The sequence below is a fragment of the Hirundo rustica genome, chromosome 10 (genome assembly GCF_015227805.2).
Source record: "Hirundo rustica isolate bHirRus1 chromosome 10, bHirRus1.pri.v3, whole genome shotgun sequence".
NCBI lineage: Eukaryota > Metazoa > Chordata > Aves > Passeriformes > Hirundinidae > Hirundo > Hirundo rustica.
In genome coordinates, this window is record NC_053459.1 from 23772707 (window position 1) to 23797756 (window position 25050).

Genomic DNA, 25050 nt, shown 5'->3' on the forward strand with positions numbered 1-25050 from the left:
CCTTCATTTTACCAGACTTTTTTTTTTTCCCCCATTATAATTTACCATTATCCTCGTGGGTAGGCAAAGAAAAAAAGTCATCCAGACCTTCCTGAAGCCTTTTTAAAAACTCCTTAAATAATGACAATGATGCTTAGCTTAAAAAAATAGGATAATTTTAAAGAGATACGGGCTTAGATCTTTCTTTTCTGATTAGAAAGTTCCATTTCCAATTTAAGGAAATTAAAGGATTTAAGGCCAGGTTGGATGGAGCTTTGGATGATCTGGGACAGTGGAAAACGCCCCTGCCCTTGGCAGGGTGTGGAACGAGGTGAATTTGAGATCCCTCCCAACCCAAACCTGTGACTCCACGAGCCACAGACACAGTTTTTGCCTTAGCACCCTCAAAGGTCGATAATTTCACTGAAGCCCGGTTTGCAAACCCCTGAGAAGGGGCAGGAATTCCCACCAGTGCCCCTGTGGCCCTCAGGGATCCGGGACACGACAGAACGGCCGGAGGAGCAGCAGCACGTCCTGCACGAGCGATAAATGAAAAAAACCAGAACTCTCTGCTCTCCCTGGGGAAGGGAGAAACCACCCGGCAGGTACCCGAGCAAACACTGCAGTTTAGTTGCCAAGCAACCCCCTCATCCTCCAAAATTCCTGCTCGAGTAGCAGTAAAACCACTTGTTCAAAGGGGCTGGAAAACAAAACCGAGCTGTGGCTCTGCCGCCCTGATTTGCTCAGGGAAGGAGAAGCAGAATCTCGGTCCCATGCAAGGCTCAGCTGAGCACAGACGGAAATCGCGTTATGAAATTCGAGACGCCAAACGCAAGGTTTCCTATCACATAAACGAAGAAGTGCAGCGCTGAAGGGATTAAAGTTCCAAAAGCAGCTCTGGAAAGGGGAGAGGCTCCCAAAACAACCCCCAGGAGGACTCAGCTCTGCTCCAGCAGACCAGACCATCCTGATGAGCCTCAAAATATCATTTTACCCTTGACTGGGGGGCAGAAATTACAGGAAGATTTGGCAAAGTGATCAAAGCTGAGTGATTACGGTGAAAAATCCACCAAGGTGTTTCTGAATCCAGAATGGGAAGGGACATTAAAAAACACCCAGTGCCACCCCTGCCAGAGCAGACTCACCTTTCGCTGCCCCAGGATGCTCCAAGCCCCATCCAGCCTGGCCCTGGGCACTGCCAGGGATCCAGGGAAAGCCATAGCTTCTCTGGGAATTCTGTTCCAGGGCCTCCCCACCCTCAGAGCCAGGAATTCCTTCCCAATATCCCATCCATCCCTAATTTCTCTTAGTTTGGAGCCATTCCCCCTCGTCCTGTCCTTCCACCCCCTGTCACTGGCCTCTCTCCCTCTTCATTGGAGATAAAAGTTAAATTATTTTAATAAATTTGCTCATTCAACCCACCTGGACCTTCTGGTTGCTGAGTACATCTCCCACAGGCCAGGAGCTTCTCTTTTCCAGGCTTGGAGCCCCCTGGGATAGTGGAAGGTGTCCCTGCCCATGGCAGGGGGTGGAATGGGATGGTTTTTAATGTCTCTTCCAACCCAAAACCTTCCATGGCAAGAATCCCAAGTAATTAACCCTCCTCAAGCTTTTAATGAGCATTTTTTTCCACAGGAAAAATTCAGTTGTTGCTATTTCCGTCCCAGCCTATGACCCTCCCAACTCATCCTTGTGTGATGGCAACAGGAATTTCCATATGGAAAATGAATTTGGCATTAACCTGGATTTGCTGGGTGGCAGAAGTTCTCTCTCGTGCTCCCCGCCAACATTTGCTGAGAGCCAAACAAGGATCATCAAGGATTTTAAAAAATCCCAGAAGTCTCCACCACAGCATTTAGAACCATCTGGCACAATCAGGTTTCTTAGCAGCTCCTTGCTCCACGTGTCTCCAGGCTGACAATTATCCCTGGAAAACATGGAGCAAAGCATACGTTAGACAAATAAACATTATTATTATTTTTAATAATAAAAATAATAGCCCCCATAATCCCATATTATACGCATTTCAAGAAAACGGAACAAGAATTTTGCCAGACAACACAAATTAGGAATGTTAGACAAACAAATAGGGAATAATAATAATAACAGTAATCCCACATAATACACATTTCAAGAAAACCATGAGGAAAACAGATTGAAAAACCATGAGGAAAACAAAAGAATTTTGCCAGACAACACGAATTAGGAAAATAAAGTCCCTTCCATCACTCCATGGGATGTCAGCAAAACGTTCTTGGTTATTCTATTCCTTTGTTCTAGTTGGTGGAGACTCAGGACTTTAAAAAAAAGACATAAAAATAAAGGTTTGGATGCAACCTTTCCATAGCAAAAAATAAGATTTTGAGGAAATAAGTAAATCTTTATCCAATGTTGCATTAAATACAAACAAAGAGCAAAACCTAATAAAACCAAGTAACGTAAAAGTCAATGGAAATTCAGTGCCTGGTTGAAAAATCTGCCCTTTTTTTTTTTTTTGGTATATAAAAAAGGCCAGTTAACATTTCCCAGCATTTCACACAGAGATGAAGGGTTGAAAACAAAGAAAGGGGAATCACATTTCAGACTTGGGGATATTTTTGGGGCACCCAAGAAAAATAACAGGAATCCGGCTTTTATTTTCACAATTTGCACCTCTCTGTGACATCAGTTTCATAACTGAACCGTGCACACGCAGTAATTATTTAAATCCTGGATAAGGATAACAAAACACACACAGCAGTTGCTCAAATCCTGGGACAGGGCTTAAAAAGGCCCAAAATGACAGGTTTAAAATACCCCAAACAATCAACAACCCAACTTAGCACAGCACTGAAACTCTCTAAGTCATTACTCAGAATTAAAAAACAGAGCAAAGAAATTCTTAAGTTAAATCTCCTTTAATTTGGGATAAAATTCCTCAATCTGCGGAAGCAGTTTGGAGCCTTTTAGGCCCAGATCCACCCTTGGCCAGGATTTTATCCAGAGAAGGAAAATAATCCTAGAAATTCTCCAGGAAAATGATCAATTCCATGGCTGCTCCTTTTGCTGTCTGGATCCTTCATTCTTCATGATCTAATCAAATGTTTATCCTGACATCACCTGGTAAAACTGAACTTAAGCAAGGCCTAAACTAATTTAAGTGTCAATTCCTTTGATTTAGCAGAGGGAGCAGATGCATGAGAAATCAGAATTACCACATCGCCTCCACACCCCAGAGCCACGTTTAAAATTAAAAATACAATTTTACTTTTTTGCTAAGAGCTGAGACAAAGCTCAGGTCTTTTTTGCCATCCAAAGGAGATCCAATCCTTCCTGGGGATCCCATCTGGATATTTGGATTATTTGCTGATCTACTTGAAGAATCAGCTCCGTAGCAAAGGGATTTCTGGTTGCCAAAGGCATTCAAATACAATAAAACAAAAAGGAATTCACAGGTAAAATAAGGAAAATGCTAAGACAAGTGAGGAAATGGGTATGGGAAAAACATTCATCTGCATCCAGTGCTGTGGTGAATCTGAATTATACTTTGTATATAAATAGAAATAATAACAAATCTTTGTTTTTCTTTCAAAATCACATGATTTATTCTGAAAATGAAGGAAAAGTACCTGAAAAACATTAAAAAAAAAAAAAAAACAAAAAAAAACCAGTCAAAGACATTTTTGAGCTATGATTTCCCTACAACACCGTTGTAAACTCTTCATGGAGTTGGATGTCTCTAAGAAATAAATGCAGCACGGTTCAGCATTGTTAATTGTTTTGGTTATGAATTGTCTGGGGTCAGTATCCGCTCCCAGTGATCCAGGTGAGATTTATCCACAGGTTCCATCAGGAGGGACTGGAATTTAGGATAGGAACAGGGAGAGGAGAGACGTGAGGAAAAGGAGTAGCATAAATATTAAGTAAGGGAAACCAGAAGTTGGGATTTATTACAGCTTTTGCAGCACCTGCAGCTCAACTTCCACCTGTCCAAGGAATTCCCAATCCCATAAAGAGCCCAAGGGACCTGCCCAGCCCCACCTGGCTCCACTCAGAGCAAACTCCTGAACAAACCCAGGAATAAATCTTCTAAAGACTCAGAATATCCAGCATTTTCCACAGGAGGGAAAAGCAAGAGTTTTCCTTCTCCCTCAGGTGTTTCCTGGGACAAACCATAAAATTTATGTCTTCAAGCCATAAGATATTCCCAAGGCAAAGAATGGAACAAAATCTGGGTCCTCAATAATCAAGGCAAGTGTGAAAGCTCATTCCAGAAGTTATTTTATACCCGGACTCACAAACGAAGTAACACAATCATTGGAATATCCCAATTTGACCCCAGCAGCTCCCTGGGACATGGGAAGAGGTTGTGAGCTTTAAATAAAAATTATATGGGAAATAATAAAATTCAGATAAAATAAGGGATAATTTATCCACGACCAACATTAAAAAATTAGCAATAAGAGCAATTCCAGCACCTCACTGACCTAAATCATTTTAGGGAAAGTTGAGGGCGTGAAAGGAAAAATGAAGCTTTACAACCTCACTCCCATTTCTGGTTTTACTCTGTTTTCATTCCAGGGTTCCACTTGAGTTAAAATCTGTGTTATATTAAGAGCTCCTTTCCCAGGGATGTACGGAATGTTTATTCCTAGGGAAAGGGAAAAGGGGGATTGAGCCAGGAGGCACCGACTGGGATTTGGGATTTTTGGGAGTTGGACTGAAAGCGAGTGAGGAAAAAAAATTCATCTGTGAGGCAGAAGTGCCACCTTGTGATTGAACACCGCAGTTCAGGAGGGGGCTGGGGACACAATATTCAGTTTACAATTATCTCTCCCTCCCAAAACAACTTCAACGTCTGAGGAAAAAAAATACTTGAAGGAAATCAGTTGAAAATCCATGGATCTTCATGAGTGGGTGGCACAAAGCTTGAAAATCAAACAAAGAAAACCACCATAAATGTGTCTCAGGATTCCTGTGTTTAATCCAACTTCTAAATGAGAATTAAATTTCCTGCTTCACCGTCTTACCATTCATCAAATAACCATTAATTATCAGATATTTTTAAAAATTACATCTTCGAGAAAATTACCTTCCTTAAACAAATTCTGTGGTTATCCACAAATATCACGTGGGAAGGAATATTCCATTTCCAAATGAGAGCATTAAGAGGATGCTGATGGGGTCAAACGCAAAATTAAAGATTATATTCCTTGCACAGATTATGAGAGATTTTACCAAAAGTTTAGGAAAGTACTCTCTCTCTTTTGGAAATCTCCTTTTCACACGCAGATCATGAAAGTCCCAAATGCATTAAATTATTGTGAGTGAAATCCTGAAGAAATTCTCATGTAAACCATATGAAGATTCACGTAAGAATATGCTCAGCACATCTGGATTTCCCCTTTTTTTTGACACACTAAGTCAGCCATTCCTGTTGCCCAATTTCAAATATATTCAAATATCTCACTCTAAATGTGATAAATCTACACAAAAATAATCATCATATGACAAGAGAAGGGAATTAAGATAAATAAGACAAAAATATGGTGAAATAAAAATTATTAAAAATTATGTTCTTATTTTAATGCAATTTTCCTTACCTGTCCGTGAAATATTCACCTGTTAAGATTTTTATGAGAAGATAACAGAAGAGTAAATGTAGGGTGATAAGGCAATAGTTAGTGTGAAATAATAAGTGTATCAAGAGGCCACCATACGATAAAGGAGAAGCAAAAAAAAAGAGATTAAAAATACAAGGTAAATTTCCTAAAAGTTAAATTATTTTAATAAATTTGCTCATTCAACCTGGCTGAACCTTCTGGTTGATGAGTACAGGATTTGGTTTGATTTGTCTCAGTTAAAGAAGACATTTCTTGTGAAAAGCCTTAACAAGCAGATTTAGGGTCATGAAACCTCGACCAACCTTTCAGTGAAGAAATTCTCCCTAATGTCCAGCTTAAACCTCCCCTGGTGCAACTTGAGTCTCTTTCCTCTCATCCTGGCCCTTGCTGCTGGGAAAAAAAGATCCAAAGACTCCAAAGCGGATCCAAGGCCAACTTTTCCCAAAGGAAAAACCAATGAACGAAGAGAACCACGACCTCGGTGGTGCAAAGTTGGTGGCAAATCACGTGGGCCGCTTTAAATAGTAAAAATATTGAAGGTTATTTCTATCAAATAAAGTCACTGCTAATTTGATCCATCAGCTCTGTGGAATCCAAATTACAGACCTGTCCCAGCCCAGGAAAATTCAAAGTAATGCAATTATCCTTTTAGACTATATAAAGCCTCCCATCACCATGGCACCCAGATTTATCCTTTCAGGTGCTTAAATAGACACCTTCACCTCAGATGTGCAGGGAGAAACTTCTGCACTCGACTTGCTCAAAGTTACTCCCTGGAAATGTTTATGAAATTTCACGTGTGGTTGTTTCGGTCTCACTGGCGAAAAAAAATGAAATTAACAAACCCCAAAGGAGTTTTACTTGGTTTTGAGAATTTTACACAGAAGAAGCAGGAATTACACGGCCACATCTACATCAAAAGTGAAGAAACTTTCCCTGATATGCAATCTAAATCTCCCCGGCACAATTTCCTCTCATCCAGTCACTTTTACCTGGGAGAAGGGATCAGTCTGGCTGCAACTTCCTTTTGGGAACTGTGGGGAGCAAATATCAGTAGAATTATATTCAAGACAATCCCATGGCCTTCTGTGGCCAAGGAGATGTTGTTTGAGCTCCAAAAGCACTTGTATATTTATAAATGTATCAATTTGGGCTCTGTTATCAGCACCACATCCTAAATGATGCCAACAGTTTAAGCTACTTTTGAGAGAATATTAAAAAAAATCCATTGAACAACAAAATTCCAACCCTGGAATGGACACATGGACATTTTGGAATGCAATATGGAACGGAATACGTGGACATTTTTGTTCAGGGATTCGGGACAATAATAAAGACGTATTTTGATATTTGAAAACAATAAAATCATAGAATGGCTTGAGATTGGAAGAGATCTTAAAGACCACCTAATTCCAACCCATTCCATGGGCAGGGACACCTTCCACTAGACCAGGGTGCTTCATCCAGCCTGGCCTCGGACACTTCCAGGGATGGAAAAAAATATTGCTTTAATTCAACAAAGACATCCTGAAACCCAAAAAAGTACATTCAAGTACCAAACACTATATAATTAACCAGGGTACAGTTGGGAAAATATTAATCCTTTCCTTATCCCACACATCCACAATCATTTTCCTTAATCCCTGGACTAAGGTTTTAATGCACGCAGGTTTTAATGCAGATATTCAGGTGCTGCTGGTAAGAACGATATCCATCAAAAACATTTCCGTGAGCAAAAGAGTTCTGGGTCAAAAAATACTGAGAAGGAAGACAGCAATTATCCCAAAGACCCCAGAGATCCAACTGGAAACGAGGTTCCCAGAAAATCAAGAGGTGGCAGTTTGCACTTGCTGATGAGAGTGGAGCACGTGGCTGTGAAAGCTCCGCAGCGCAAAAGTCACGCAGTAACAAGAGGATTTTGGCAGAGGATGAGAAGCCTCTTCCTCCACCCTGCAGGAAAACTCAACGAGCAAAACATTCCCCAAAAACAGTCTCCTGTGAGTTGTGCCTGGTCTGGACTCCTGAGCGCAGCTGCAACACCGTGAGGTTCAATTCTGAACAGAAAAAAATAACAAAAAAAGCTTGACAAAAACAGGCGATTTTTATTTTTGTACCTGTGCGAGTTTAGGCCACTTCAGAACTCCGTGGTTAAAAGGTACAAATGAGCAGCCCACGAGGAACGAGCTGCTAATTTGATATGGATCAGTGGGATCCAGACAGCACCAGAACTACAGCCCCTCTCAAGCTGGGCTTAAGGATAAATCAGTAACTCTTCTTAACGTTCAGTATTTATTTGCAAAGCTTGCTGGAGTGTAAAATGGATAAAGCTGAAGCTCCCATAAAACTTGTGAGTTGAACAAGGGAAGAATCAGGAAAATAATTGGCTATAAATATGCCATATGGATTTTTTCCTCTTTTTTGGAGGATTTTTATGGGCTTGGATGAGCCCCTGACAGATAAAATTGAGAAATATTCTCCTCGCACTTACTTGAGGGGAAAAAAAAAAAAAAATCAGTCCCAAAAATTGTTCAAGGAGTAAATGGAAGCAATCCCCAAAAGCCATAGCAGCAGAAGGATTGCTTAATAACCTCCATGGATTTTAGATCTTTCCACATCACTTTGCCAGGCAGCACAATTCCCAGCCCTGCTGATATTTCAGGATGCGTATCCTCAGTGGAGACAGTGGTTTAGAGCAAATTTTGGGGCAGAAGAGATTTGGATGTCCAGCTTTTCTCCACAGCTGGAGGAATCCCTGCTCCTCATGATCCAGCATCGCCCTCAGCTCCTCACCTACTGCACCCCAATGGGAATTTCAACCTTTAAAAATCCTAATTCCAAGGAAATCTCATTTTTAATTCATCCTAACTCCACTGATTCGAGTGATGCAGGTGTTTAAACCTAGGAAATCCTCATCAAAGGTGATGAATTTCCACACAGGATCTGCCCCAAATCCTCCGTCAGCACCACAGCAGGAGATACCAGGGAAGCAGTGCTGATGAGTCTGGGAATGCCAGCATCAAGAAATTCCCAAAATCTTCCAGCATTGTGCAATATCCACTGAGGAAACACATCATAAACCAGCTTAATTAGCAGCCAGATTAATCTATAATAGTTTTACCCATTAGATCATTACTTGAGTGTTCATAAAGAGAAAAAAATTGTTACGTTTCTGCAAGTTAAAGTACGAAGGCAAAAGTATTTGCAGGGTTTCCAGCTCCCAAAAAAATATCCTAAAAATCTCTGATTAACAATTAACAATTTAACAGGAATCCAATCCAAGATCCAAGACCTTGGGAGAGATGATTGCTCCTGGTTTTCACTGAGGTTCATTAAATACTCCCCTCAAAACCAAACAAAAATTTGGATATAACTCATCTGGGATATTTGAAATTCCATCATTTGGATCCAGCAGCAACCACTTCAGTAGGTCCAGTATGAAACTCCAATATTAAATAAATAGTAGGGGAATTCCCTCCCAAATTTATCCCAATCAGCTTTGAGTGACAAACTGGGGAAACTGGTGGAGATCGAAACACCGGAGGATCGTGGAATTACAGAATGGATTGGGTTGGAAGGGACCTTAAAGCTCATCTCATTCCAACTGCTCAACATTTCCTTGTCAATCCATAAAAATTTCTGCAAGACTGGCCAGGAAAAGGGTTGGAATATCAGTGTTTCCACTAAAAGGAGGGAAAATAGAAATAAAAATCAGCAAATGTTAAAAAAAAAATCTGCCAAATTGTTTAATTTCATAGAGTTTTTTTTTCCCTTTTTTTCATGATAAATTAAATATTTTTATCCTCTAAAGTTGCGGGCCCCTTTATTCCAACATGAGGGGTTCTTTTCTTGCTTCTCCTACTTTGATTGTCTTTTTTGGCTCAGAAAATTGAATTTCATGGAGCTGGTCCTTATAGATTGAACGCTTTGTGCTAAACAAATGGTTCTAGTATTTGCTGGTGCTTTCAATAAATTAGAATTTGATGCTCAAGCCAATATTGAGCTGACACAAATTAGATTTACCAAGCAAATTTTTCCCCCAAATATCATCTTATCGAACAAGGGCTGTACTTTGCACCTGTCAGAAAATGTTTATTGCTTTATTTCATTAGCATGGCCTGTCAAGCTTTAATTTTAAATTTCCTGGCAGAATAGAAAAGATATTTTGCTAAGAGAGAACTCACTTTTCACAGTAAGAAACATCAGTTAATACGGAATGAAGAACCACGGGGTCTTCAGGGTAAATTTATTTTTTTTAAGCCACTTGGACCATAATTTTCCCCAGTTATTTAAGTGGTTAAAATCCAAGTAGAGGCAGGTTTGCGTAACAGAACTTGTCAAGCCTAAATCGTAACAATAAAATTAATAATAATTATCACCTATTTTAAACCAAATGGATTTTTCAGTTGTTGCTCTGTTGCAAATATTTTCCTTCAGAAGTTGGGGGTTTGCTGATATAAAGGAAAGTTCAAAACAAACACGAAAACAAATTTGTAGATGCCGCTGCTACAGGAGATTTTTACTTTTAATTACTAAAATCCTTTTAAAATCAATTAAAAACAGCAGAATTTTCACAACATATCTGCACAACTCATCACACCCAGCAGAGCCCAAAATACCATTGTAACACCCCAAGGGGATGAAAACTTGATCTGATTTTTAGCATTCTTGGTCAAAAGCCCCAATTTCACCCCAATTTCAGCTCTCCTGCACAACATCATTGATGCAGGGAATTCACATTGGCAAAAACAAAATTAAAAATTAAAAAAAAAAAAAAAAAAAAAAAAAAATCACAGCTCCTCTCTGGGTGCAAAAAGAGAAAAATTGGGGTTTCAGCAATAAAAATACCTTAAATTATCCGTGTACGTTGGACCACAAGGTCTCGTTGCCATGAATTGCTGACGGCTAATTGCTAAAAAGCAAAGTCCATCCTCCACAAATTATACACCTGATGAAAATACCACCAAAAGCCCTCGTTGCCTCCTGAGGTTTTGACTTCGCCCACAGCACCACACCAGGCGAGTTTGACTTTTTGTTACTAATTTTAATTTCTGCCTGTTTGCATCTCTTTAAGGCCCAGCCAGATCTGCCTCAGACATGGCATTCTCCAGGCTGTCGTTCATTTCCTGCTCCTAAAGATAATTGGCAGCACTTCTGGAAGATAAATGCTCCTCAGAAACACCCCTCAGATATTTGTTCTTCAGAGCTCGTCACCAGCTTTTTACTCATCAAGTACCAGAGATTTGGGTATAAATTAAATGAAATTGCAGCCCTAAAAGGCTGCTTGGACACCACAGAGCTCACACACAAAAAAAATCAAATCATATCATGAACTTCCTGTGTTTTCCAGCCTTGGAAAACCCAAAATCTGGTTAAAATTCTTAGGGAAGAGGGAAAAGGATTTAAATACTCCTCAATCTGAGGAAATATGGCCAAATTCCTCCTCCAAGATATTTGATTTCCTTATTATTTCTCTTAAAATTCATCCACACACAAACATCATTGCCCAAAATCAGGGCCCCTCAGCCCTATTGCATTATTATGTAAAAATTTTAATGTAAAATTCATTATGTACATAATCTGCATTTTGGATCCTGCACACCCCAATGAGCAAAACCCACGTTCTTAAAATGTACACTGCTGGTACTTAACTAACGTTTGGAAAGTTTAACCAACCAACCAACCAGCAAAGAGTGGTGCTCATGTTTTAATAATTGAGGCAGATAATTCCTTTCTACTCCTAGAGCCTCAAGGATCCCCAGCTTCCAGGCTGTGCCACCCTGCTGCTGTTCACATACTTCTATTTTTTTTGCTAAACCCAAGATTTTCATAAGATCTGCACGCAGGGAGACAGGGCAGGAAAAAAGAAGGATATTTGCGGAGGAGCACAAGCATTTTATCATTTTTCTGATCCCACTTTTTATATTAAAGTCCAATGCTGGCCTTGCCCTGCCACGTGGGCTGGAGCGTTTTGCCGTCGCGGCGTTGGAGGTGATAAGAGAACTCCGGTGTTTAACCTGGATCTGATCCCCACCCCTCTCCTGGCAGCGTCCAGCCTGATAAGGACTGATAGGAAAACAAGGTTTCAGCAGGATCTCTTGGCTGTTGGCTGCGTTTGCTCCCAGCCACCATCAAATTCCCATCAAATTCCCTGTTAGCGCCATCAAACCGCGACCGCCCGAGGCGGGAGCTGTCACCTCCTCACCGAGCGCCACCGTTTATCCCAAGAGCTGTGACACGGAGCTGATTTTACCTGCAGGAACAACATCCTCCAGTAAATTTGTCAATTTACCGTGGATGCCGTGGCCAAGAGGTCAGTGAGGGCGTGGGGAAGCAGCGGGAGAGGCGAAGGTGTTTCCCTCCAGAAGGATTCGCTGCTGGGCCCTTCCGACGCTCCTCGGAGCTCTGGGGAGGGCAGATTGCTTCATTTAATGTTCTAACGAGCGATCCCACTGGAAAGGGCTCCCTGAGCTCGGAGGAGACTTTCCCAGAAATTTAATTCCCTAATTTCATCAGGTTTTTGGGGACGGATGTAGAGGGCACCTCATTTGAGGGCAATTTGAGGGAAGCGGAGTTGACACGGTGTCAATCTCTTGCCAGGCTGAGTGGCATCTCCCAGGAAAACAATTGAATTTAGGGATGGCAGCCTGCTTGTTTTAATCTCCTCTCTCTCACCAGGCTAAAACACTCTTTTACATAAGTAGCAAATATATTCAATATTTGATGATGTGCGAGACTGAAAATTTGTCCTTCCCCAAGGAAAATAACTCCAGGCTTTTCAAAAATGAGGACTGGAAGCTCAAGCGTTTTCCCCAAATGAAAGGTCAAACCAGCCACTGCTATGCGAAATTTGATTATCTCTGTGATTTTATAAAACCCCTGAACTTCACAAAACATTTTGGGGCAGGACACAGAGATATGAACAGAGAGAAAATCCTCCACTTTCAGGTGCTTCCCACAGGAAGGATGTAGGGCGTTCTTTCCTGATGAGCTTTGTGATTTGTGTAGTCAGTGCTTCAGGACACTTTCAGAGTAGAAATCAACTCCTAAAATTAGCTGGATATGGGAAAAAAAAATTAAATCTTTCTACAGCTCCTGGGATTGACTGAAAGAACAAAGAGTCCCGTTATTTTATATATTTTTTTATATTTTTATATATTTTTATTATTTATATATATTTGATATATATATTATATTTTATATATATTTTATATATCTTATAATATTTTATATATATTTCTATATTTTTATATATTTTTAAATATATATATATTTATATATATTTTTAATATATAAATGTGACTAACAGGAATAATCCAAATCTATGGCAACAATATATAGGAACATCCAATTTCCAAATTTCCTGATTCCAAAAAGCTCATGTATATTTATTTGACATCATAATCATGATGCATAATCACAGCTGAATGTCTTGTGCTGTAGTAAAACACCCGCTTGAATTCATTCATTAACTTTGTAGAAGGTGCAAAAATAATTAAATAAAATAAAAATAAATAAAATAAAAAATATAAAATAATATTAAATAAATTACCTTTTTCTAGGCTGAGCTGTTATACAAGGAATACAGCCTGACCCGACTAAAATAAATTATACATCTAGCAGCAAATGACTGTCCCCACCACGAAGACCTTGGATTTTGTTCTCTGTAAAGATCATGAGCTGTGATGTTCAGTGTTCAGACAGACTGATGGGACAGTTTGTGGCTCATCATTTCCATGTCAGGGGACATGTTCAAGTGCAGGTATCGAGACAAGTGACACTTGGAGCTCCCAGCAGGGAGGCCACACAATGTCCTTGAACAGTCTGCCAAGAAATTCAAGGTGTCACCAGTGTTCTAGAAGGAGTTTCTGGTTTAAACATCAAATATCCCCATGGCTCCTACAAAATTCCTGCAGAAGTTGTGATTGTCTCCAGAAAACAAATGGAATATTCCCTTGCAGAAGGTGAATTTGGGTCGTTTCAGGAGGCTGAGGGTGGCACTGAGGAGGGTTCCAAGGTGTTTTTCAGGCTGAACACCTGGAAACTGGCGCAGGTACGTGGAGGTGAAAGGCAAAAATCAGTGAAAAGCAATCCCTGCCCATGTTTTTCCACAGAGCAGCTTTGAGCTGAGTTTGGAAAGTTGGTAGAAGTAATTTTTTACTTGTTTTTCTCTCCCTTTTTAAGCAGCAAGGAGGCCAGGCCCATTTAAATTCTGCTTCTGGCTTGCAGCGTGTCTGAACACAGAGAGGTCACGGCTTGATGCTGCTACTTTGATGATGGAAGAGAATTTTATATTTCGCTCCTCCAAGTTTGCCTCCATCTTCCAGCTCTGCAAGTCGATGAGTTGGTATTTCTAAAGCGCACAAACACATGATTAGCATCGTTTTCTGTTCTCAGAGGCCTTTGATGTGCCAGAAAATAAGGAATGTCGTACAAAGTTCAGCTCCCGGGAGCCTGCCTGACAAAATCCTCACACCTGGCTCAGTCGCACGGAGGGCTCACAGGAGCGAGGAGTGGCTGGAGAGGGGGCTGAAAGATCCCTGCCCACTTCTTCCATCCCCTTGGAAGGGAAGTTTTCCAGCCCCTGGAGAGTTCTACAGCAGAAGGTTTAGCTTCAGCCCAGCATTTAATTTAAGGTTGGATTTCGGGCCCTCTAACGCAGACTGGTCCATCCTACAAGGAGTTGTGTTACCAGCCTGGAAAGCTTGAGAGAACTCCTCAGATTTTCAGCTCCTGCTTCTGACCCCCCCCTTGTTGTTAATATTAACTTGGTGTATTTGGGAGCTGTGACTCGGCCTTCCCACAACAGAGCCGTGTCCCTGAGGCTGCTCAGGAGCCGCGTGGTTTGTACCCTAAACCCAAAAATCTTCACAAGAGAATTCAAAAAGGACACTGAGCTTTTATCCCACCACCCTGATTCCAACACTGAGGGTGCAGAGCTGCACCAAAGCCTTCCCTGGGTACAGGTGTGCCATGCACCTCTCAGTCCCTCCCCCAGAGGAGCAGAGAGCCCCTCATGCTGTCAGATGTCCTTGGAGGAGGCAGGGATGACCTTTCCCAAGTGCTGGAGCAGAGCCAAGCGGAGCTTGCAGCACCGAGCTTTGCTCAGAGTGACAGGGGACGAGCAACAGGGCTGGGACTGAAGGGACAAAGCTCCACCATCTGCTCCAGCTCATCCTGTGCTGCTCGAAACGCATGGGGGGAGAGCAGATATTAATGCTGGGAGCCCTGGGAGCGTCCCAAATCCCCACACCACGGCACGCATCACACATTGTTTCCAGCGCTGTAATTATCTGATGAAGCCGTTAAGCAGCCCCCAGAGGTGCCGTGAAGAATTCAGGCTTCCCACCAAAGCAATCACAGCCACAGCCAGATATTAGTCAGCAACCTGATGCTACTTTGGGGTGGGGGGAAATTATATCAGGAGAGTAATTTCCTTGTATTTGTGAGAAACTCAGGGTTGGTGATGGGAGGGGGAGCTGGCTGCACTCATCTATGCTGAGAAATACAGAAGTACAGAAGAGAGAGGACCAGACATTTAATATGTGCACAGGGGTGGGGGTCTCAGATTTGCCTCCAGCCCACAGTGAAACCTTATTAAGTGAAAGATAATGAAATTTCTATGGACTGACCCCAAAATAAGAGTTAGGGTTCAAGGACAGGGTTTGGAGCAGGCTGGGACCATGGAAGGTGTCCCTGGCCATGGCAGGAATGGTACTGGATGGGCTTTAAGAGCCTTTCCAACCCAAGCTATTTCATGATTCTACAATTAAAGAAGCCCAAGCACAGACATAAAATCCCCAAACCTCAACTGCTTTGTCAGGTAAAGAAACAATGGGGAATTATTAATGAGACGCAAGAAAAATTGCGATTACAGCCACTTCAGATGGGAGCAAAGCCACCCCAGAAAATAAACCAGCAGCACTCGGAGAAAATTCCCGTCTGAGGGAGTTTCCAGGCATCATCCAGGCCCTGCTCATCGGGGATGCTGCCAATGACCAAGTGCTGCAGCAGCTTCCTGACCTGCTTTGTCCAAGCAGCAGCACAGCCCCAAGCAGAGCATCCCTGGGGCTGCTGCCTGGGAAAAAAAAGGGATGGACTGGTTCAAAACCTGACTCTGGAACAATTCCCAGGTGTGGGAATTCCTGGCTCTTTCCTGCTCCAAGGTCAGGGCGAATAAAACTCAGGAGACACTGTTGTTGAAGTCACACCCTGAAATTTGTTTTCCTTATCTATTACAAATCACTCGCAGAGAGATGTGATCTCTCTCTAACAAGTGGAGAAAGTGAGCCCAAAATGGTGTCTGTTCAAGGCTATTTAAGCCTCACTTATCCAAAAAACTCTTGACATCTATATTATTTATGTTTCTAATCCAATTATGATCACCCAAAACCGGCAGTGGGGATTTCTTTTACCCAGTTACAGAAAACTACCCAGGTTCGTGAAGGAGAAGGTGCAAAAAGACAACGAATCCACACCCAAAGTTCTCCATCTTGGCTCCTGTATATCCCCATACACTAAAATCCCAAATCTAAGTTTTTCACCCTGTGAGATCACACAGTGCTATCCAAACAACACCCCCATGATCCCAGAACTATCACTCATTTTTGGAAGCCTGTTTCAAGGTCTCAGGCCAAATGCAGCGCTTCCCTGAAATCCTGCGCCTGTCAGCACAGAGAGTCCAAAATTCTCAGCATCCAGATTTCCCACACCCAGGTTTTACACCTGCCCCTGTATCCACCTCTCCCGCGATGCTGCTGCTCCAGGATCTGCAGTGGGATCGTGGCTCGTGGGAAATGCTAAAGGTAGGAAGAGTTTCACAGAGCTCTGGGAGCAGGCCCCAGAAACAGACAGAGCAGAAGAACTTGGAATTAGCTGCAGCTGCAAAGCCTGAAAGTAGGAGAAGTTACAATAGCACAGCAAGCAAGGACATGAAACAATAGTTTGAGTTTTAGGTTTGGCTGGGATGGACCAGAAAAATACGCCTAGAGAGATAGCAGAAGGTTTTAAGCTTAATAATGGAGTATTGTGTATTGCTAACAGAGTTGTTAATTCTATTAACTTTTTTAACTTAATTAATGGAAATTAACAATTAATTTCTACTGTTAATAGAAAGCACGGAAGCAGGCGTTGTTTGAAGCAGGTGTAGGTGTGCTTTTAGTGCCTGGCTAGAACAATTATCTGTGAGCTTTAGCAACGTGCCATTGGCTGGAAAACCTTTCAAATGCCCTGCAACAAGGAAATCTTTGGCTGCTGCTGCCATCTCCCAAATGTCTAAAATCCTGTAATGAGGCTGATGTGGCAATAGAGGCTCAAGGAACGTCTCCCAGTCTCCCAGTGGTCGTGTCCCACTGCTGTGTGCCAGGGAAGCGCCCAGGGGTGAGCCCTTCCCAAAACTCCCCAGCTGGAGACCCAGAGGGAAGCACCTCCAGCTCAGCTCTGCCTTATCTTCCATTTTTAGTGTGCCAATATTGACACAGCCGCAAGCACCCACCTCCCTCCTCACCTCTGGCAGGCAGCAAACACTGGGGGTGACTTTGAGCCTTGTTTACCAGCGAGAACAATTTCAATTCTCCTCTCCACTCCTCTTTTATCTCCCTTTCTTCCCTCCTCTCCGTATTTACCCTCTGCTCTGGCATCCCAGGAATGTGTTAATGTATAATTCATGTGCGTTAAGCACCACTCTGTAGGGGCCTTACAACCCACACTGACCCAAAAGGAGCCTTTTTTCTCCTATTCCCAACAGCCCCATTGGAATAATAAACCTGGGTTTGATCTTCCTTTCCTATTTTTCTTTTTTTTTTTTTTTTTCTTTTTTTGTTGGGTGTGGGGGACCAGTTTTGATCATTCCAGCAGCTTCTGGTTGTTTTAAAGTGGCTCCTGCACCCAAACTCTGCTCCGGCCCCGCCAGAGTAACTGCAGCAAAAACAGAGCTGCAAAGCAGCACTAAAACATTCTGAGCTATAACATTTACACTTGCATTTTATCATTTCACATATGGAGACATCACCTAATTGTCAATAGACTCACAACAATTCTCATCAAGGGCCTCACCCACAGCTCCTCCGAGTCAATGAGACCATCCCATTGCCTCCAAATGCATTTGGATCGTCCCCAAAAGGAAAAAAAACCCAAAACAAAACCACCAAGATAAATTGCAAATTGTCTCATTAACTCCTCCAAATGTCTTTTGAACCATTTCCAGAAAAATAAATGAAGGGGGGAAAAAAAAGGCAAAAAGTAGTCAAGCACTCCAAGAACACGACTGGAGTAAAAGAATAAAAATAAAAATGCAGCGCCCAGAGTAGTTTCAAAGTTCTAGGACAGAAAATATAATCACATATTGCAGCTGACTCCTAAAAGCCGGGGAGAGCAAACCCTGCCACAAGGTTGCCCCTCAATCCCTCCTGCCTCATGTCCCAGCCTCTCCTGGCTGCTCCCGTGGGAAGGATCCTCACCACCATTATCAGAAATAACCTCACTTCTCCCCATCTGCACTCGCTCCAAGCTGAGCGGGGAAATAAAACAGAAAAAAAAAAAAAAACCAACAAAACCCCGCACAAGTGACAAAACAGTCACACCAACAGATGTGAGTTCTGATTTAAGCTGCCGTTTTCCTGTCCCTACAAGTCTCTGTTTTACTCGGAGCATGTGGGCTCACAAAGTTTTCTCCCACTCAAGTGCATAAAAAAATTCTTGCAAGCCGTACGCAACAACAACAAAAAAATCCCTATTAAGTTCCAAATTCCAGAAGTTTTCAGATGGAAAGAGCCTAAATATCTATAAGAATCCTGCCTCGAGCTTAGAATTCATCATCTGGGGTGCAGCAAATGCTCTGGGTATCTGTGATTTTCACTTTATCATACGCCTGGAATTGGTTAATTTGGACCTGTCTGAAAGTAAAAATATTAATGTCCTGAATATTTCCTGTTCACTGCTGAAATAAAATCCTCTGCTGGCTGGTGATTATGAACCCAGACTGCCCTGGTAATTCCAATATCTGCTTCCCTTAATTTCCAGCTCTCCCACCAAATAAAGCCCGGGACGAGGGTGAAGATTCATTAGCACAACAAAATTAAAATTATTCCAACAACCCACAGTCGTATCCTGCTGGATTTTGCATCAAACCAAGCTTTGTTCTCCAGCTTTTCCCTGCTGGAGGAACAGATTGTGCCAGCCCCACGTCGTGGCTCACCAGAAGGGGAGTTCAGAGAGAAGATCAGTCTTCATTTGTGACTTAAATGGTTCTGATAGAAAATTGAGATTTGCAATTTTGAGAGGGGAGAAGTCTCATAAATGCGGGGGGTGGAAAAAAAAAACAAACTCAAAAATCCCCAACTATTCTTAGTTTTCTGCACTGTGAAAAGTCTGTGATCTTAAAAACCCTGCAGAACAAAAGTGTGGAATAGGAAATTCAGCTGTTTACAAAATACAGAGCAATTTCTGATTGCTTACACTCCATCAAAAAACAAGATATCGTGATGAAAAATACCTCAGCTTAATCACACATCCTGAGGTGATATCCCTGCGTTTTCTGCTGCGTCAGGGTGAATAATTCAGTTCCATCCAGATAAGATTTGCAATATAGTTTGAATTTCTCTGTGCATTCTTCCCTTCTCTCCACAATACATTAGAGCCCAAAAATAGACATTTACCACAGAGGGACAAAAAAAGCAGAAAATTCACACCAAGCTGACCAGTTTTGGAAATTAATCCGAGATATTTTGTATTTTCACCTCTTCAAAAATTTATTCCAACATCTGTCACCCGCAAAAATTCCAATGCATCCAAGTTTCACTCCGCCAAAAAAATAGATAAAAAGCGGGAGAATTTTTATGTGATGATTAGGTTATGCCATAAAAAACCAGAAATATCTGGGAGGTTCAGGTGTTTCTTCTCTTCCTGAATAATTGGAGACTTCACCTCATTCGTTTCCAAAGGACAGGCCATGCTCCCAATCCAAGATTCCTCACCAATTCCAATTTCTCCTCCAAGAATTTAGGAAGAAACTTCCAATTTCAAAAGTTATCATAGGGAAGGCTCCGGAGAAGGCCATTAGAGGACATAATTACTCCTTTTTCTTTTTAAATCTTGCTCCTTGCATGGAGTTTGGCCACAGGCTGGAATTTATAAATTAAATTAAATTAATTTATAAATAAATAATTTAAAAATAAATTTATAAATTAAAACGTCCAACACCACCATAAATGCACAAAATAATAATTATTTCTTTTTCCCCTGAGGTGCAGCCAGCTGTCCCTGAGGAAGGGACGCAGAGCAAAATTGTTTAGAAAAGTTGGAAAAAGCCACCCGGACCATCAAATCCAAGCATTGCCAGGGCTGCCAAGGCCACCACTGCCCCACGTCCCAGGTGCCACATCCTGGTGGCTTTTAGATCCCTCCAGGAATGGGGACAGCCCTGCCATGGGCAGCTGGGCCAAGGTTTGACACCGCTTTTGGTGAGGAAAACTCACACCCAATCCCTTGATTAAAGGTTCATCCCTCTGCGCCTTGGCAGCCTTTCCAAACAAAGTATTATGTGTGTTTTCTTCTTCTGTTTAAAATCAGAAATCCAGAAAAATATAAATGTAAAAAAAAAAAAAACAAAAAAAAAAAACACCCAAACTATTCAGAGCCTGCACTGAACACTGGAACCACACCCCAGGGAACTTGTAACTGCTTCTCAGCAGAGCTGGGTGAAATATCTGTATGGAGCATGTCAGGAGGAATTACCGGCGCTTTTTTACGGCTGTGCCACCCCATCCTAACATTTATTCACTTCACGTCACAGCTTCACTCTTAATTTGATCATCCTCCCGATTTTCTCCACCTCCCAAAGGCCCTGGGGGCTCTTCAAAAAACAGCACACGTCTGGAGGCCAATCCACAGGAAAACACCTCGGATAACTCCAGGCCGGCAGTAAATAACCTTTGGCTTCTCCCCTCAGATGTTACAGCTGCATTTATCCCACTCAAAAAAGTCCCAGGCTGCCCTTCCAATATCTCCATTTTCCACCCATCGGTCCCAGTGGCTGCATTCCCTTCTAACGGGCTTTATTTTTGCACTAAAATGGATCAATTCGAAGGCAGGATAATTTGTGCTTCGTCAGGATCCCAAAGAACATCAGCTTAAATTGAAAAAAAAAAAAAAAAAAAAAAAAAATTGGCTTTGACAGAGGCAAAAGAACAGATGACAGATGTTCTTCAAATTTTTATCAAAGATTACTCCTCTTCTAAGCAGCTGAGAGAAGTTTTAACAAATGATTTCTGACCTCAAATTCCTTTTCAGCAGTCCAAAAACACGTTTAAGGCTCTGAGGTAAAGATAAAGATTTGCAAAGTACTCGCTCCTCAATTCTCCTCCTTTCTCAGACAACAGGGTGTGGGTTTGGGGGTTTTTTTGTTGTTGTTGTGGGTTGTTATTTTTTAACAGCAGGAAAAAATAAAATTAAAAATAAAATTTAAAAAAAAAAAAAAAAATCAAACAAGACCAAAAATCTGGTGCCAGCTTATTAAACATTCAGCCAGTCTGCCCCAGCTGCATGTGTCTAACTCAGTCTGGCAAGTTTGCTACTCTCTGGAGAGAAATTTATTTTTGCATTAAACACGCGCTCAAGAAATGAAGTTTAAGGGTCTGACAGAAGAGTTTGGGGAGTTGAACAGGGGATTTATTGGCCTGAAGGTTGTTTCCACCTGACTTCCGTGGAAGTTTCTCACCCATCCTCTCCAGAGGGATTTTTCCACACCTCAGCTCCAGTCCCCAGGAAGAGAGACTTCTCTTTAGAGCATGGTTTTTCCCTTTTTATCTTTTCCCCAGTAAATCTGTCGTTGGATTGAAAGATTTTTTTAGGGGAATAAAAAAATAAAATTTAAAAAAAAAAAAAAGATAAAATTGTATTTTAATGGATTCTTTCCCTTCAACAAGTCATGCGAAAATAGTTTCTTTTTACATTAAGAGACAATAAAAGCAGCTGCCATCATTTCATTTGTTTTTAGAACCTCCCTGCACACAGTGTCACATTTTGCACATTAAAGTAAAACACTGAAACCTCTCAGACAGATGGGTGGTGTTCTCGGGACAGGGCTGGACAAGAGGAATTTTCTCCTCCTATCCAATCTTATCTGGTGCAGCCTGAGGCTGCTTCCTCTCCTCAGGTGCTTCCATGTGCTCAGGAGACAGGGACAAGGTGGGAAGAGGGCTCTTCCCAGCCTCTTCAGCACAGAAACTCCTCTGCTTCCCTGAGAGCTCAGCCCCTAAATCATTCCAGGAATACCTCCAAGCCCTCATTCCCAGCAAAGGCTGCAGCTGCTGCATCCCCTGGAATCCCCCATTCCAGGAATAATGGTTCGCAGAATTACAGAGGCAGTAGAAAGGGACAGTTTGTTACTGCCACCCTGATTTTTTCGTTCAGATCGCCCTGGCAGGTCTCACCAGCCACTGTTTGATGTTCCACACAAACCCCACAATCATCTCAAGCAGCTCTTCTTCTTTTTTTCCCCCCTCTTGCTTTTCTGTGAGTAATTGCCAGGTATAAAACACAGCTCATCCTGAGCCAGCAAACCCCAGCGCAGGGCTGCAGCTACACTCATTTCTTCTATAAATAGCGTTTCATAGAGCGCTCACCGTGGAATTTATACCGCTTTAGCAATAAGATGAAAGTGGTGTTTTGGAAACATCATAGAAATGCATTTTTAATCATGAGACCTTGTAAGCCTTGCCCGGAATAGCGTTGGAGACAACTTTTCCTTGCAGAAACATCGGAGGGACAAATGCTGAGCCAGATGGGTCAGATGTTGGAATGACTGGGGATCCAGAAAGAGGCTCCAGACACATTGAGCTGTCTCAGCATTTTAGGGTTGAAGTTAAAAATACAAAGCAATGAATTTTGAACATGATTATTCTACAGATGCTTCAGGGCGCTGTTGGAGGAAAAAAAAAAAAATGGGCAAAGTACAGGAGGCTGATGAATGTAATTCCAGGATTTGGGATGAGGAAATCTGAGCATTTCAAAGGTGGAGATGGCATGATAGAACCTGTCCTAGCCGAAAATCACCAATTCCCATTTCCCTGAGAGCCCTGGTCCTTCCTGGTCACCAACAGCTTCTTCCCTCAAGGTTGGGCTTCCGTGGGTCTTTGTCCCCACTACAAAATTAACACTTATTTTTTTGTTAAACTTGAGCCTAAATATGTTGGCACTAACGCAAGAAACTCCAAAGTTCTGGCAGGTCAAGAGAAAGGAGGCATCAGGATAAAGCCAAAAAGAAAATAAAGCAAAGAATGAGAGTGAAAACCCAAACGCATCCACCTCTTCCTATTAATCCATGGAAAATGAAGAAACTACTTATCCAAAAGGCTAATTGCGACCTATTTCCCACAATTTTCAGGAATCAACAGAATAATGGGAGGCTGGTTTTCTCCTTTTCCTAACAAGTGAAATAAAACCCAAGGAAAGGACTGAAGTGGTGATTCAAGTCGAGGAAGTTAGTGGGACAAAAAGGAAACAGGATGGAAAGCTTGGCCTCCAGAGTGCCTTGAAACTTGAATTCCTTGTCTTCACGTGAAGACCAAACAAACATGATTTTAAATTAAATCCTGAACACCAACAAACCCCTTTGGCCCAGACACTTCCACTTCATGGATGCTTTTTTTTTTTTTTTTTTAGGGAAAAAAATCCTCTGAAACCCAAGAAATTTCCATGAGGAAATTCGCATCTCTTTCCCTTGGAAAAGCAGAAAATCCAGCAGGAAAGGCTCAGTGAGGACATGCCAAGGAGGGTCTGTCTCCATGCCAGGCTTTAGCTCCAGGGGGGCACTGAAGGACGGATGTCCCTGTGCTTCCCACATCCCCCAATTCCAGAGAACACCCACGACGCACATCCCCGGCAGCTCTGCAATAATTCCTGAGCACTGCAGGCTGGCCTGGCTCAAAAGGGCTGCTATAAATAATCCCATGGTTAATGCAACGGAAGGGCTTTGGGAAAGAAGCAAGGGAATGATGATCCAAAATGAGCCATCCCTTAAACTTCCTCAGGGGTCTTAGGGTGCCAGACGAAGAAAGTGCTGATCCTACACAAAATCCAAAGGGCAATGCATATTTCAAAGGAAAATCCACTGTAAACACCGAGGGAGAGCTGGCACTGACTCAGAGAGCTGTGCCCGGAGCACAAAAACCAGGAGAAGTCTCATGGAGCCCGCTGAACCCAAAGGAATCAGACATGGCCTCGGGAAGGCGCCGCGAACATCAAACATTCCAGCTATAAATACCCTGCCTGCCTCGGGCAGCGACCTGGGACATGCAGGGATAAGCAGGACAAACAGGGAAAGGCTTTTGGACCTCCCTCCGTGCCATTGACCACATTCCGGAGAGACAGAGCCATCGGCACACGGAGGAGGAGCCGGCGCCGCGAACGTCCCGTGGGCTGGGTGGGAATGTCAATGCTCCTTGGATCCCAGATTAACAGGGGAGTTGAATGGGAGAACCTGTCCCAAAAACAGCACCCCAGGGCTGCAGCAGTAAGGGTGAAGGTGTGTGTTGAAGAATAATGGGTTTGGATGAGATTAATATCCCTTTTTTTAGTTGCATGCAGGAGGAAAAGTACAACCGAAAAGATTCCTGAGTCCATCCGCATTTCCCTTGCACCTTCAGTCAGGATTCACCTCCCATTTCAGTAACAGCAGGAGCTGTAATTTAAAATATGCTGTATTCTTCCCAATCGCTGGAATTTCCAGCCTGGCCTTTCAGGAAGAGCCAACAGCCGATCTGCACACCTCAAAAAAGTGAGGGAAAACACTTATGGAAAACTGGACAGACGCAAGGAACACGCACCCCACCACCACAGCTCTGAAATCATCGAAAGCTTCTCCCAGACGAAAATCATAAATTAATGAAAGAACCCTTCAGTATCACCACGAGGACTAACAGGAGTCTGGTGAATTATTTACTGACGGAGCGGGAGACAAGGGAAAGCTTGCAGCAACATCAATACTTGACACATTAGTGAGTCTTTCACTTCTGTTTTATCAGCCTGCTCTTGTGCTCTCAAGTTTGCTGACCCATATCCTGGGGCTCACTGAAAAGAGCAGCCTTGAAAAGATGTGACAATCACGTCCATGTAGAATCGAATCTGGAAAACTGAGATCTCGGGGTTTTTAACAAATCTCTTCTGAAGCCACTGCAGAGGTGACTGGAAGAACAGCTGGGATTTCGTTTTGGATCTTCCATGACACAAAGCTGTTCACTCACTCTGGGTATTAGCCCCAGATAAATGCGTGTTTCAGGAAAATATTAGAGTTTTGTTCCTTGCCTCAGCTCCGATTCTTTTAATTTATCAATGTTTCATCAGCTTTCAGACAGAGAATGTCACACCTCTGATCTCTTCAGCAAAAGTTTGTCCATAACTAAAGCAGCCAAACTCATCCCTGCTCTCCCAGCTGGGAAGGATACAAAGGAAATAAATGGTCAGACATCTTCCC

The 25050-nt window shown here is 42.3% G+C and overlaps 1 protein-coding gene across 7 annotated transcripts in view; it reads right to left on the reverse strand.

Annotated features, from left to right (window-relative positions):
- LOC120757381 (uncharacterized) overlaps positions 1-25050 on the reverse strand; it is a 47539-nt gene that overhangs the window by 16382 nt on the left and 6107 nt on the right. For 2 of the 7 annotated variants that reach the window (XR_005702488.2, XR_005702484.2), the window contains exon 2: positions 1721-1906. Coding sequence is in view for 1 of the 7 variants with exons in the window: in XM_040074674.2 (XP_039930608.1) it covers positions 1402-1491; positions 1721-1906; positions 5885-6097; positions 6575-6616 (531 nt within the window). In the remaining 6 variants the exon portion in view is untranslated. Of the gene's footprint in view, positions 1-1401; positions 1492-1720; positions 1907-5884; positions 6098-6574; positions 6617-21497; positions 25009-25050 lie in introns of those variants that run through there. The other 5 variants (XM_040074674.2, XR_009208198.1, XR_005702486.2 and 2 more) reach the window with 5 other exon arrangements.